The 15,433-nt window shown below is 43.2% G+C and overlaps 1 protein-coding gene across 1 annotated transcript in view; it reads right to left on the bottom strand.

The window, feature by feature from the left end:
- The window catches only part of DNAH14 (dynein axonemal heavy chain 14), a 418,175-nt gene that overhangs the window by 186,072 nt on the left and 216,670 nt on the right, over nucleotides 1-15,433 (bottom strand). Inside the window, exons 35-36 of the mRNA XM_077485830.1 lie at nucleotides 7,125-7,296; nucleotides 3,716-3,805 (exon numbers count right to left, since the gene is read on the bottom strand). Of these exons, the coding sequence (XP_077341956.1) occupies nucleotides 3,716-3,805; nucleotides 7,125-7,296 (262 nt within the window). The remainder of the gene's footprint in view (nucleotides 1-3,715; nucleotides 3,806-7,124; nucleotides 7,297-15,433) is intronic.

Below are 15,433 nucleotides of genomic sequence, written 5' to 3'. Positions count from 1 at the left end.
ATGGATTAAAAAATGACTACAGGGGCAAGTTCAGAGGGTAGTGATAAATGGGAAGTACTAGGTATCGTTCGGTGTGGAAAGTGAGGTCCTAGTAGATGACAGGCTCAGCAATGGCATGCAATGCCAAGCTGCTACAAGCAAAGCAAACAGAATATTGACATGCATTAAAAAGGGTATTAACTTCAGAGATAGAATGATAATTTTCCCACTCTACAAGGCTCTGGTCCGGCCGCACCTGGAGAATGCAGTCCAGTTCCAAGTTGGCACCAGTCCTCAGGAAGGATGTGCTGGAACTGAAGAGAGTCCAGAGAAGGGCAAGAAAACGAATAAAGGGACTGGAGGACATTAGTTATGAGGAAAGGTTACGAGCACTGAACTTATTCTCTCTGGAGAAAAGACGGTTGAGAGGGGATATGATTTCAATGTACAAATACCATACCGGTGACCCCACAATAGGGATAAAACTTTTATGTGAAAGGGAATTTAATAAGACAAGTGGCCATTCAGAAAAATTTGAAGAAAAGAGGTTTAACCTTAAACTGCGTAGAGGTTTTTTTTACTGTAAGAGCAGTAAGGATGTGGAATTCCCTTCCACAGGTGGTGGTTACAGCAGGGAGCATCGATAATTTCGAAAACTATTAGATATGCACCTGAAAGACCACAACATACAGGGACATACAATGTAATACTGACACACATACGTAGGACTTGATGGACTAAAGTCTTTTTTCAACCTTGCCTACTATGTAACAATGTAACTAACACAGCTTGGCTCGGGAACGCCTCTGCATGGGTGATTCAATAGCACATGGCTTGGTATGAGTGCACTCTGGAGAAATGAGTGGACAGCACTGGTGGGGGACCACCAATAAAAAAAAAAGAAAAAAGCAAGGGACTGCTTTGTGCAATATCGTTGCCCAGAGCAGGTAAGTAGAACTTATTTTAGTGAAAAAAATGCCTTTTCAACCACTTTACATTTCTATATGCCTATATTCCTATATGTTATATAGTGTTAAAGACTAAGTGACATTTCTACTTTATCAACGGGTAATTCCGCCTCCAATGCTGAATTTAGCTGAACAGAACATGACCCACCAGTGAGCTCCCACCCCCAACACACACCATGGTCTTTTGCCCATATCACAAACTCCCAATTTTGCCCATAGCACACACACACCTATATTCCCAGTATCCGTGCTAGAAGTGAGATGCCCCCTTCTGAACTGATAATTAGCTAGCCTTCACACATTGTGAGGTGCTGGTTGGCAGGATTGTGGACGGTATACAGTAAGTATCACCTTGATTTCTCTGAAATACATAGTGAAGGGCTCCAGAATTTGTATTTGATATAGAGAAAACAAACCTGTTAATTTTTTAGATCTTATTAAAAGAGAAGTAAAGGATCCCCCCCCCCCCCCCCCCAATTACCTAGGTAGATGCAGCATCGGTCCAATGCACTGAGAACCGAGCGATCGAACACTTGGTTCTAGACATCTCCCTGAGCAGAGAGCTGCTGACTGTCAATCAGCAGCTCTCTGCTCTGCCCCCTCCTCGCTCACTGGAGCGTTGAGCTGTGGAGGAGCGGGGAGTGGTCCGCCCAGTCTCTCAGCAGCACGCTGAGAGGCTGAGACGGGTATCAGTCCAGGCACCTGGTGGATCCAGACTCCCATTGTCGAAACTACTTGGTACCAGGACAGATTTCTGTGATGTCAGCAGAGAGCGGACTTCAGATCATTCTCTGCTGAAAACGGGTCACAGGAGTGCAAAACATATTGCACTCATGTGATCCATAGGAGAAGTCCAGCCAAATGAGCTTTGGCTGGACTTCATCCTTAAGTTCAGTTCTGGGTCTTGAAGTCTGTAGGCTTGTAATCCTGGGCTCTGGAGCCCATGGACTTTTTATAACTAGGTCCTGGAGCTTGTAGACTTTGTAGAGTTTTATATATGGGGAAAAACCTCTATCCCTAGATCCACTTTATCTATTAGCCAGGCTTTACTAGTTGGACAGCTGTGCACAGGCCTTTATATTTGTGGGATTCTAGCTCTCTGTGCTGGTGGGTGAAAAGGCTGACTACTGACAGAATGCTAAAACCTAATGCATTTTGGGGAACCCATTAGGTAGCACCTATTAGTCAGGAACTGATATAGTAGTTCGAATGAGTTGATGTTTTGTTTTTTATACTATGGACTTACTCTACAAAGCTCACTTGCATTTACAGCAATATAGACCCGCTTGGACTGCTCCTGGGTGACACTGTTATGCAAGGTTTACTGCTGCCACAACCAGTTGAGCCTGTCACCTTCAAAACAATTAACCCTCAGTAACAAGCCAACAGGGTATATGCATTTACCCCTTAGTACCTATCTCCGGGATATGTGCCTTACCACTCCATCTACAGTTCCCGGCGTATGTGTGCTGAACCACTCAAGTGCTAGTCCCAGCATATGTGCATTCAAACCTCATTTGCGAGTCCCTAGCGCACGATTCCAAGGGACTCCTCAGTGGCCAGTCTCAAGTGTATGTACATTAACGCCTCAGTGAGATAAACCTACAATAGTCACTCCTTAGCATAAGTGTCTTAACCCATCAGTTACCACCACCCAGCAGTGGTCAGTATCGTTCACACACATTAATAGCAGACATTTGACAGGCATTAAAAAACGCCCATGCAAATGATACAATGGACAGCATATAGTGCTGTTTCCACTAATAAAACATGAAACAGCATGCATTGCTTCAAAATTGAAGCCTCATGTCGAGTCAGGAGGTGTTTGAAGCCTTTAAACGCCTCCCATTCAAGTCTATTGTAACGCTACACACACGCTCTGGCAGGCAGTTGCAGTGTAGTTGCGGGGCATTAAGATTAGTTTTTTTCCTGTAAAAAAATAGTCATTTGTGGAGCCGTTTTAATGTGCCTTAATGCTCATCAAACGCTTCAAAACTGCCCATAGGGCATTTGGGGAGCATTTGTAACTCGTCATTAATGCTTGTAAAATGGCAGTCTAAGGCCCATACTAACACTATGGGAGCTTTTTTAAGCATTATAAATTGAGTCAAGTGTGAACAAGCCCTTAACCCCTCAGTGGCTAGTTACCAGGAAATCTGCATAAATTCACAGTGGCCAGTTCCCAATGTATATGGTCATTCAGGCTGGGTTCACACTAGTGCGAATTGGATGTGGTTTCCCTGTATCCAATTCACTATTAGGAGAGTGTGTCTGGCTCTCAATGGAGCTGGTTTTCTCATCCCCGCGGTGGGGGGGGGGGGCAAGCAATGGTTTGCACAGGGGTCCTTTGTTTCAGGTCCAAATTCAGGCAAAAAGTCGGGCCCGATTCGTCCCTGAAACAGAGAACAGGGATGCACTGGACCCCTGCTTTGAGCCACATCCATATTAAGTGTGAACCCAGCCTCAGAAAGTGCTCAGCAGATGTGACTCCTCACACATTAGCCAGTAATATAAAATACCTCTTAAAAATCCAACAGTGATGGTGGGAACCCCTCATAATGGGCATAGTAGGTGTGTAGACCTGAGTAACTCAGCACAGAGACCTGACCAATAGAATGCCCTAGTTAGAGAAGAAACAGGCATCTGATTTCTAATAATGGGAATATCACTTTTGGGTAGACTGGCCCCTTAAGTTTTGTTGCATTGCACTGAACTACATTTTATTATATTACAGTATTATACATTATCCACCAAGCTAAGGCACTCACCAGAATCTGATTATAGAACTGGATGACCTTCTCTGTCTGGCTCTCCCAGGGCTGAAGGCCTAATTCATTTGTTGCCAAAGATATTGCTTTCTAAAACAAAACAAAAAAACACAGACACAGTGCTTCATACGGCAGAAAATGCATAGAAAAATATTTTTAATAAATGCTTAGCCCATTGTGCCGGGTACAGCTAACGTCTGTTAATGAGGCAGGGGAACCAATTAGAGATAAAATGGCAAAACTGCTTAAACAATCAGACAAAAATAACTGCTGTAAAATCAGGTTTTAAATGCGCTGAGTCCCTCGCAGGTGTAATAAATAAAACAGATGCATGTGTAAGATAAATGACAAAATTAAGACTAAAAATACCAAAAAGAATTTGCTTTGTAAATATTGTTCTTAAAGGGATACATCCCTGTAGTGATGTAGAGGCTGGTGGGAACAACCAGGTACCTGATTCTCCAGAAGGCGTCTTCTGCTGAAGATTACTCAGCCAGCAGTGCTCTAAAAATCTGAATATCTGCTGCACCATCCACTGAAGTAGAAAGTATTATATCTTTTTCTTTGCCAGCAATTTTTTGGGACTTTTTGTATCGCTTAAAATAGCCTCTGTGACTTTACCTATTCAGTAACAAGTGACAGGATCTGTTTAAAGTTTACCGCAATCCACTTACACTTACCTTTGCATCACTCTGTTCCTTCCTAAGCTCCAGGTCAGAGGGCAATAGAGCACATGCAAGTTTGATTACATCCCTCATCCCTTAGCGACAGTATTTGGCCCTGTAATAAGCTACTCAGGCCTAAATACTGCATCATGATTGTAGGGCAAGTGTTCCTCCATAATCCAAAGCATTGGAAATTTTGCAGCAGTTGCAACAGTTCAAGAGAAAAGAGGGGAAAGCATGGAGAACAGGGGGCTTTTAAAGAGACTCTCTCACTATTACCTAAATAGATGAAATTACATAATCATTTGGGCTGATCTTTTGGGCTACTTCCACGGAACTCAACTTTTTGGGTTAGGCCTATACTTGGGATAGGCCTCCTTATACCTAGCTAAGAATTTAAACTGTACCCAATAGAACAGGTCTTATGATACCTTTCCCTTTGTTGCTAAGGGACAAAGTAAGGTCTTCCATTTTAATTATCTCATTATATCATTTACTACTGCAACCAATTGCCCCACTGTAGAGGAGTTATATCCTTCCATTTGGCAGGTATACAGGCTCTGGCTGCATTAAGTAAATTAATCAACAGAGAGCAGCTGTAGTTCCTTTTGAAAAGAAGACTGAGATGAAGGAGGTAGACTGTCAGGTTGTCCCCTAGGGACAATCCAGTGAGTTCGCTATTCTAACACACATATTTGGGCTGTGAGTGCACTCTCTGCTCTCCGAGCCCACACTATTTTGAAGGCTATTACAGCCTCTGACTCTATTCAGTGCTTCAAAAAAAAAACCCCAATATTGTAATTCATGTCCCCGGCATCCTGCCAGATGCATGGATATTAGGGGCAGGAGCATGGATAGGGGAAGCGGTGCCCGTGTGCCCTCAATGGATGGGCTGTCACTGGGATTAACCCCTTAGGTTCCACAGTGAGTATAAAAAGCATGCTTTACTGCACATACAGACTGAAATAACACTTTAACTTAATGTTTTAAATGCAACTAGTGCAAATACTTGAACTTATTTTGTTATCAGCCTGAACTAATCTCCAGCGCAGCCACACTCTGACTGAGCCAGTCAAGCACTATTGCATGCACATGGGCTGATTAGCAGAGCTCTGACTCAACAGGTTGTGTCAAACCTCTGCAGAGAAACCACTGCTATTACACAGAGCAAGAGTCATTCCCTGTAGCATGCTGGCAGAGGACAGGCTTCTTTACTCAGCTTGTGATGGCTTTCTAAAGAAAACAAACTGCTTTCAGCACATTGGACACCTTTTGCTTTGATGTGCCTGTAATATATGTAGCTGATTCTTGAGTCCCAAGTATTTGCTCCAACACAGCGCTATTTGTCCTAGCACTGTTTTAAAACAATACTGGGAATTGCTAGCTCTGGCGGGTTCCGGCTGATGTTCAGGCTGAAACCATTGGCTGTCAGTGACAGCCAGCATCTAGCACCGGGTTCAGGAGCTGAAATGGTCAGCTCCTAGATCTTGCTGCACATCACTGCACAGAGTGTTTATAGCAGATCCATGTAAACATTAGCAGGTCAGCTATGTTGCTTTCACAAAGTGAAATATTTTCAGCAAAAAATTTGTGAAGATTAGCTTTCTTTTAGGCAGTAAAAAAAAAAATGGTGCCTCATTGTCAACAAATAGGCAATATTTCTTCTCTGTGATTGTGATGGAAAATAATTAATTACAATGGGAATGTAGTGACTTCATGGCACTTCCTCTTAGTATGGGGGCTGGGACAGAGCTGTTGCAGCTCTGTCCAGCATCTCCATGCTGCATTAGATCCCTGCTATACGGGTCTGTTGCTGGCTGATTGCAGCCAGCAATAGATGACTGTGTTGACTCGGATTTGTTGATGCAAAGTTGCAAAGGAGGAATTTAGATCATTTTCCAGGCCCCAACAATGATGTTGGATGACATTTGCATTTACTGCACAAGTGCAAAATGCTAACATATTTTGTTTACATGGATTACATGGATTGAAAATCTGGCAAAATCTGTGAAAAAGTAATTGTCATCCTAATTTGTGTCTTGTTCTTCACTTAATGTTATGCTACCAAATTACACAAAAATATTTTTTCCTGTGTTGGGCTTTAAAGAATAATTCAATTTTTTTAAAGAAAAAACTCTCCTCTGGGTGATCAATGTATATTGCACGGATTTTAATATGTTTTGTTACAGATTACTAGATATTGTTGCACTAAAGTAAAAACGGTTTGTCCTTAAAACTGGTTCTAAATGGGAGCGATTAATAATTTTAATCAGCTAGTGTACTTGGAGTGCTCTGATGAGAAAAGCCACAGTGCCTGTATGCCTTTAGATGTGATTAACCCTTTGGGAGTATCACACCAAAAATTATGTTTTTGTTGCAGAGGATGCCTTATACCGGATTTGTATCTTAATGCAGAGTTCTTTGCACAAGCAGGAACTGACATTTCTGGAGGCATTCTGTACACCAGCTGTGTATGAAACACCTCCAAGAGCCAAACTGCATTGACTTTTTAGAGAATTACAGTGGCTACAGTTTGAAAAAGAAAGGTACTTTTGTATAACATGAAATTACAATATGGCTTGTATAGCAATGGTATATGCGATATTCTTTTTTTTTACTCACTATATTTTTTCTTCACTAAAGTACCCTTTAACAAAGCATTTTTACCATTTATGTGCAGTTGTGTATGGCAGCAGCAATAGAAAGAGTTTTACTATTCATAAATGAATGTCTCAATTCACTACCTCTAATCTCTTGGTATTTGCTTTTTCAAAAACGACTCCCGGAAACAGGTCAGCCATGATGCTTTCAAAGAGTGGAACATCTTCAGCCAAAAATTTGGGCAGATTGGCTTCCTTTAATGCAGTAATAATAATTATGGCCTCATCGTCAGCAGATAGGTGAGATTTCTTCTCTCTGGTTGTGATGGAAAAGAATGATTTAATGGAACTGTTCTCCTGCAGAGTGCACATGGGCGGCAAGCTATACCTTGAGGCTTTTCTCAGTCCTGTAAATAGATTGCTTATATTTTGGTGGAAACAAAGGAATTTGTCTCTCTTTTCAGTAAGTACACCATTGGAGTCATTGCAATATAAAATGTTGCAATTTTTGTGTTATTTCACATTTCTACATATTTGATTTCCCATAATGCCTATACTGTCTTAAACAAATTTAACGGCCCCTCTCTAGTGCAAATCACTATATTAGTACTGGTGTAACTATAGACTTAGCAGACCACAAGACTGCTATAGGGCCCAAAAGCAATGGGGGCCCAGAGTAATCTGTCTAAACAGTGAACAAAGCAGAATACAGTATTACTTTAGTAGTGTAAGTAATGACAATTTATGGCCTAACCAATAAGACAATAGCAGAATTGTAATATCTGTTATGGTCTAAGAAGGGTGTATGGGTGCAGGAGCTCAAGCAATTAGATGCAGAAGTTCACAAATTAATCATTAGGAGTGCATATTCTCTCGACAGTTGTTGATATAAATCTGTTAGGTATAAAGCTTTGGCAGCTGGAGGTGCACATTTCTGCTTTCATTATTTGTGATAAGGCCAAAAGTCAGACATTCTGAACTGGTAAAGCTCAGGCATTTCTTTTTAGTGTCTGAACCTGTCTGCTCCCTTCTGTCGCACACATCTTCCTACTGGTCAAGAAGGCAGCATAGTGATGAGCCAACAGGAAAGTGTGGACAGAGTATCCTTAAAGTTTCTCTGTTCCCACATTTCTATTGGCCCATCACAATGGCTAGCCATACATTAAACGATTTTCTTGTGCAATTTTTTTTTTAGCTTTACCAAAACCATATAATATGAGGTCAAACCTAAACACTTTCAATTTGTATGCAGCCAGGCAGGTCCTTGCACTACACAGTTGAAGGTAACTCTGAAGGAAATTGAGAAACTAAATTGTATAATGTACAGTATGGCCAGCAGATGATGGGCTGCCTCCTTGACCAATAGAAATGTTATAAAGTGGAGGAGAGCACACAAGCTCCAACACTAAAAGGAAGTGCTAGAGATTTTCCAGTTCCAAAATGAAGCTTTAAAGTGGTTGTAAACCCTTACAAACCACTTTAACCTACAGGTAAGCCTAGATTAAGGCTTACCTGTAGGTCCAAGAAATATCTCCTAAGCCTATACGGTTAAGGAGATATTTATAAAAACACAGCCACCGCTGCCTACGGCGCATGCGTCGTAGACATCGCCGTGCAGGCGCACTAGGTAGTCCGCAGATCGCGGCGATATGCCACGAGTGTCGGCTCCCATGCGCATGCGCGGGAGTGACGTCATCGCTGCTCCGGTGAATCACAGCGCCGGAGCAGCGAGACACGGAAGTCACTCCGGGATCCATGGCAGCTGCGGACATGAAGACGGAGAACCGCTTCAGGGACTTCGTTCTCAGGTAAGTTATTCATAATGAGCTAGTATGCTATGCATACTAGCTCATTATGCCTTTGCCTTGCAGGTTGCTTTTTTTTTTTTTTTTTCACCCATGGGTTTACAACCACTTTAACCACTTGCCGACCGCCGCACGCCGATGTACGTCGGCAGAATGGCACGGGCAGGCATAAGGGCTTACATGTACGTCCTTGCCTGCCCGCCGGTCGGGGGCCCGATCGGGCCCCCGCCCGGTGCCTGCGGCGGTCGGTATTCGTTCGGGAGCGATCCCGGATGAGGGGACGGCCATTCATTCATGGCCACCCCCTCGCGATCGCTCCCGGCGAATGAAAATGTCCGGTGACATCACTTCCTCTCCTGTAATGTAAACACAGGAGAGGAAGTGATGTATTCTCTCCTCCGTGTCGGTAGTTTTCGTTCCGGCACCGAGGAGAGAGGTTCGGTGAGTTGCACCAACACACCCCACATACAGTAGAACATGCCAGGCACACTCACACCCCCCCTTTACCCCCCGATCACCCCCCAATTACCCCTGCCCCCCCAGTCACAGTGACACCAATTGCTTTTTTTTTGCATTGGTGTCATTTGTGACTGTAGTAACTGTTAGGGCAGTTAGGGTTAGCCCCCTTTAGTTCTAATGTGCCCCCCTAACCCCCCCAATAAAGGTTTAACCCCGTGATCACCCCCCGTCGCCAGTGTCACTAAGGCTGGGTTCACATTGCAGCGGTTTATGAGAACGATTGTGATTCGCACCGCACTGCAGTGCAAATCACATCCGATCTCTGTGCGATTCGAGTTCAGCCATACAGATAGTATGGCTGAATTCGTGTCGCACCCGCCGCAAATTCGCACGGGTCCCTTTTTTTGGCCCGCAGCAGAATCGGATCGCATGGGTGTTCACACCATGCGATCCGAGTTTGCAGATCGCACTGCGATATGCGAACTGATCTGGGGGTGTCATTAACATTTCACTGACACTCCCAGCAGTTCGCATAGGGCAGTGTGAACTGCCGCCGGGAGGCATGCGATGCGGGAACCCGCCGCGGATTCATGGCGTTCCCGCATCGCTCCAGTGTGAACCCAGCCTAATAAGCGATAGTTTTTCTGATCGCTGTATTAGTGTCACAGGTGACGCTAGTTAGGCAGGTAGGTATTTAGGTTCGCCGCAGCTTTTTATAGCGCCAGGGACCCCCATATACTACCGCATAAAGCCCCCTGATTGCCCCCTAGTTAACCCTTTCACCAGTGATCACCATATAACTGTTACAGGTGACGCTGGTTGGTTAGTTATTTTTTTATAGTTTCAGGGCACCCGCCATTTATTACCTAATAAAGGTTTAACCCCCTGATCACCCGGCGGGTGTCATTTGTGACTGTAATAACTGTTAGGGCAGTTAGGGTTAGCCCCCTTTAGTTCTAAGGTACCCCCCTAACCCCCCCAATAAAGGTTTAACCCCGTGATCACCCCCCGTCGCCAGTGTCACTAAGGCTGGGTTCACATTGCAGCGGTTTATGAGAACGGATGTGATTCGCACCGCACTGCAGTGCAAATCACATCCGATCTCTGTGCGATTCGAGTTCAGCCATACAGATAGTATGGCTGAATTCGTGTCGCACCCGCCGCACCCGCCGCAAACTCGCACGGGACCCTTTTTTTGGTCCGTAGCAGAATCGGATCGCATGGGTGTTCACACCATGCGATCCGAGTTTGCAGATCGCACTGCGATATGCGAACTGATCTGGGGGTGTCATTAACATTTCACTGACACTCCCAGCAGTTCGCATAGGGCAGTGTGAACTGCCGCCGGGAGGCATGTGATGCGGGAACCCGCCGCGCATTCGTGGCGTTCCCGCATCGCTCCAGTGTGAACCCAGCCTAATAAGCGATCGTTTTTCTGATCACTGTATTAGTGTCACAGGTGACGCTAGTTAGGCAGGGAGGTATTTAGGTTCGCCGCAGCTTTTTATAGCGCCAGGGACCCCCATATACTACCGCATAAAGCCCCCTGATTGCCCCCTAGTTAACCCTTTCACCAGTGATCAACATATAACTGTTACAGGTGACGCTGGTTGGTTAGTTATTTTTTTTATAGTTTCAGGGCACCCGCCATTTATTACCTAGTCTCACTAGTGTACCCCTAAATTTAGGGGTGTCTACTTTCCAAAATGGGGTCATTTGGGGGGGGTTTGTGCCATCTTGGCATTTTATGGCCTTCAAAACTGTAACGCCCTTAGAAAGCCTGAAGGCGGTGCTTGGTTTTCGGGGCCCCGTACGCGGCTAGGCTCCCAAAAAGTCCCACATATGTGGTATCCCCGTACCCAGGAGAAGCAGCAGAATTTATTTTGGGGTGTCATTTCACATATGCCCATGGCATGCGTGAGCAATATATCATTTAGTGACAACTTTGTGAAAAAAAAAAAAAAAAAAGTTTGTAATTTTCCCGCAACTTGTGGCAAAATATAAAATATTCCATGGACTCAAAATGCCTCTCAGCAAATAGCTTGGGGTGTCTACTTTCTAAAATGGGGTCATTTGTGGGGGTTTTGTGCCATCTTGGCATTTTATGGCCTTCAAAACTGTAATAGGTAGTGAGAAGTGAAAGCAAAAATTTACGCCCTTAGAAAGCCTGAAGGCGGTGCTTGGTTTTCGGGGCCCCGTACGCGGCTAGGCTCCCAAAAAGTCCCACATATGTGGTATCCCCGTACTCAGGAGAAGCAGCAGAATTTATTTTGGGGTGTCATTTCACATATGCCCATAGCATGTGTGAGCAATATATCATTTAGTGACAACTTTGTGTAAAAAAAAAATATATTTTTTTTTTGTCATTATTCAATCGCTTGAGGCAAAAAAATAAAATATTCAATGGGCTCAACATGCCACTTATCAATTTCCTTAGGGTATCTACTTTCCAAAATGGGGTCATTTGGGGGGGTTTTGTACTGCCCTGCCATTTTATCACCTCAAGAAATGAGATAGGCAGTCGTAAACTAAAAGCTGCGTAAATTCCAGAAAACGTACCTTAGTTTGTAGATGTGACAACTTTTGCGCAAACCAATAAATATACAATTATTGACTTTTTTTTTACCAAAGACATGTGGCTGAATACATTTTGGCCTAAATGTATGACTAAAATTGAGTTTATTGGATTTTTCTAATAACAAAAAGTAGAAAATATCATTTTTTTTCAAAATTTGCGGTCTTTTTACGTTTATATCGCAAAAAATAAAAATCGCAGAGGCAATCAAATACCATCAAAAGAAAGCTCTATTTATGGGAAGTTAAGGACGCAAATTTTGTTTGGGTACAACATTGCATGACCGCGCAATTACCAGTTAAAGCAGCGCAGTGCCAAATTGTAAAAAGACCTCTGGTCATTTACCAGCAAAATGGTCCGGTCTGAAGGTGGTTAAGCAGATAGAAAGAAACTAATTTAAATACAGTTTCTCCAGTGGTCAGTCTACAAATATGGTCAGTCTACAAATATTTAGATTTGGATTTTTTAGATAAAGCCTAATGTGATTGTAGCCGTATTAGTGCAATTGTGACAGAGAAAATTGAGTACTGTCCGAGTATCACGGACAGTACTCAATTTTCTTAGATAAAGCCAAAACCTATTTAGTTGTGCACAGATGAAGGAAATGTTAAAACCCCTGTCTCGTTTATATTGCTGTCTGCTTTGCTCCTTCGACTGTTGTCTTCAGCATAGACAGTCATGAGATATCCAAAATATTACAGTTGTCAGCAACGCAGGAATAGAAAATAAATTTCATAGGGACACCTGAGATCTAAAATGAGAGAATTTCCCCTAACTTCTCATTTTCTCTCACTTGCTGTGTCTGAAAAACAGAAAATAAAGAAATTGTGGGGATACTGACAGCAAAAAAAAATCTTGGGCGTCTTAACCCTTTCCTTCTCTATTCAAAACAAAAGAAATATTTTGGCTTTAGATACACTTTAATTATATAATTCTCAGATTATTCTACAGATTAGGGATATGACACAACAGTTCTAATTCTATGCCTTGCTACTGCAGGCTTCCTCCCCATCAGATGACTGATTCCATGAAGCTGCTGCCCTTTGTCAGTTGTCCGACCATCCCCTTGCTAACATCATCTTGTACAATGCAGTACCAGCAGGCCTGCAATATACATGAATGAATGAATGAATGAATGAATGAAATACTTGTATAGAGCACAATGCGAACTTAATCTCCTCTAGGGACCCCAAGGGCCTGTCCACAATCTGGGAGTGGAGGAGAGCACCAGCTGTCAAGGGAGTAAGGTCGGCCATAGATGGTTCGAATCTAGGCAGGTTCAGAAGAAGGCCAAGATTCAAACCATGTATTGGCAGGCTAATTGTACCAAAGTTTTTTTTTAAAAAGGTGATTGTACCAAAGTTGCCCAGTGGATGCGATGTCAGCCAGGCACCTGCGATTGCTCGTGACAGAGCAGGAACAAGGATCTGTGCATGTAAACACACAAATCCAAGTCCTATCAGGGGAGAGGAGACAGATTGTGTGTTCCTAGTATATAGGAAAACCAATCGATCTCCTCCCCCAGTTAGTCCCATCCCCCCACAGTTAGAACACACAATGAGGGAACACATTTAACCCCTTGATTGCCTTCTAGTGTTAACCCCTTCCCTGCCAGTGACATTTATACAGTAATTAGTGGCTATTTATACAGTGTCTCACAAAAGTGAGTACACCCCTCACATTTTTGTAAATATTTTATTATATCTTTTTATGTGATAACATTGAAAAAAATTACACTTTGCCGCAATGTAAAGTAGTGAGTGTACAGCTTGTATAACAGTGTAAATTTGCTGCCCCCTCAAAATAACTCAACACACAGGCATTAATGTCTAAACAACTAGCAACAAAAGTAAGTACACCCCTAAGTGAAAATGTCCAAATTGGACCCAATTAGCCATTTTTCCTCCCCGGTGTTATGTGACTCGTTGGTGTTACAATGTCTCAGGTGTGAATGGGGAGCAGGTGTGTTAAATTTGGTGTTATCACTCTCACTATCTCATACTGGTCACTGGAAGCTCAATACGGAACCTTATGGCAAAGAATTCGCTGAGTATCTGAAAAAAAGAATTGTTGCTTTACATAAAGATAGCCTAGGCTATAAGATGATTGCCAAGACCCTGAAACTGAGCTTCAGCATGGTAGCCAAGACCATACAGCAGTTTAACAGGACAGGTTCCACTCAGAACAGGCCTCACCATGGTCAACCAAAGAAGTTAAGTGCATGTGCTCCAAGTCATATGCAGAGGTTGTCTTTTGGAAATAGACGTATGAGTGCTGCCAGCATTGCTGCAGAAGTTGAAGGGGGGGGGGGGTCAGCCTGTCAGTGCTCAGACCATATGCCGCACACTGCATCAAATTGTTCTGTATGGCTGTCGTCCCAGAAGGAAGCTTCTTCTTCTAAAGATGATGCTCAAGAAAGACGCAAACGCTGAAGACAAGCAGACTAAGGACATGGATTACTGGAACCATGTCCTGTGGTCTGATGAGAGGAAGATAAACCTATTTGGTTCAGATCATGTCAAGCGTGTGTGGCGGCAAATAGGTGAGGAGTACAAAGACAAATGTGTCTTGCCTACAGTCAAGCATAGTGGTGGGAGTGTCATGGTCTTGGGCTACATGAGTGCTGCTGACACTGGAGAGCTACAGTTCATTGAGGGAACTATGAATGGCAATATTTATGTGACATACTGAAGCAGAGCATGATCCCCTCCCTTCGGAGACTGGGCCACAGGCAGTATTCCAAAATGATAACAACCCAAACACACCTCCAAGATGACCACTGCCTTGCTAAAGAAGCTGAGGGTAAAGATGATAGACTGGCCAAGCATGTCTCCAGACCTAAATCCTATTGAACATCTGTGGGGCATCCTCAAATGGAAGGTGGAGGAGCACAAGGTCTCTAACATCCACTAGCTCCGTGGTGTCGTCATGGAGGAGTGGAAGAGGACTCCAGTGGCAACCTGTGAAGCTCTGGTGAACTCCATGCCCAAGAGGTTTAAGGCAGTGCTGGAAAATAATGGTGGCCACACAAAATATTGACACTTTGGGCCGAGTTTGGACATTTTCACTTAGGGGTGTACTCACTTTTTTGCCAGCAGTTTAGACATTAATGGCTTTGTGTTGAGTTATTTTGAGGGGACAAAACATTTACAATGTTATACAAGCTGTACACTCACTACTTTACATTGTAGCAAATTGTCATTTCTTCAGTGTTGTCACATGAAAAGATAGAATAAAATATTTACAAAAATGTGAGGGGTGTACTCCCTTTTGTGAGATACTGTGTATATATATATATATATTATACATATATATATATACACACATACATACATACATATACACACACACATACAGTGAAGGAAACCCTTCTGCTTATAAGATGCCCCATGACATGGTAAGAGATGCAGCTATATGGGACAGCTCAGACAGCACCAACCCCATATCATGTCAGACCATATTCTAGTGTCCACTGATCCTCATTTGTCTGGATTTTAAGGTTATTTTTTAACAGGAGCAGTTTCCCCTTACATACATAATAATATTTTGCTTTGCTGGCACATTTGTGGTTTATTGCAGTATCAGCTATAAGCTTCGGTTTGACTATTAAAACC

The sequence above is a fragment of the Lithobates pipiens genome, unplaced genomic scaffold, assembly GCF_037356315.1.
Source record: "Lithobates pipiens isolate NorthernLeopardFrog02 unplaced genomic scaffold, aLitPip1_a1.2 Scaffold_18, whole genome shotgun sequence".
Classification (NCBI taxonomy): Eukaryota; Metazoa; Chordata; class Amphibia; order Anura; family Ranidae; genus Lithobates; species Lithobates pipiens.
Note: the sequence above shows the minus strand (reverse complement) of the source record. Positions and strands in the feature narration are given on the sequence as shown.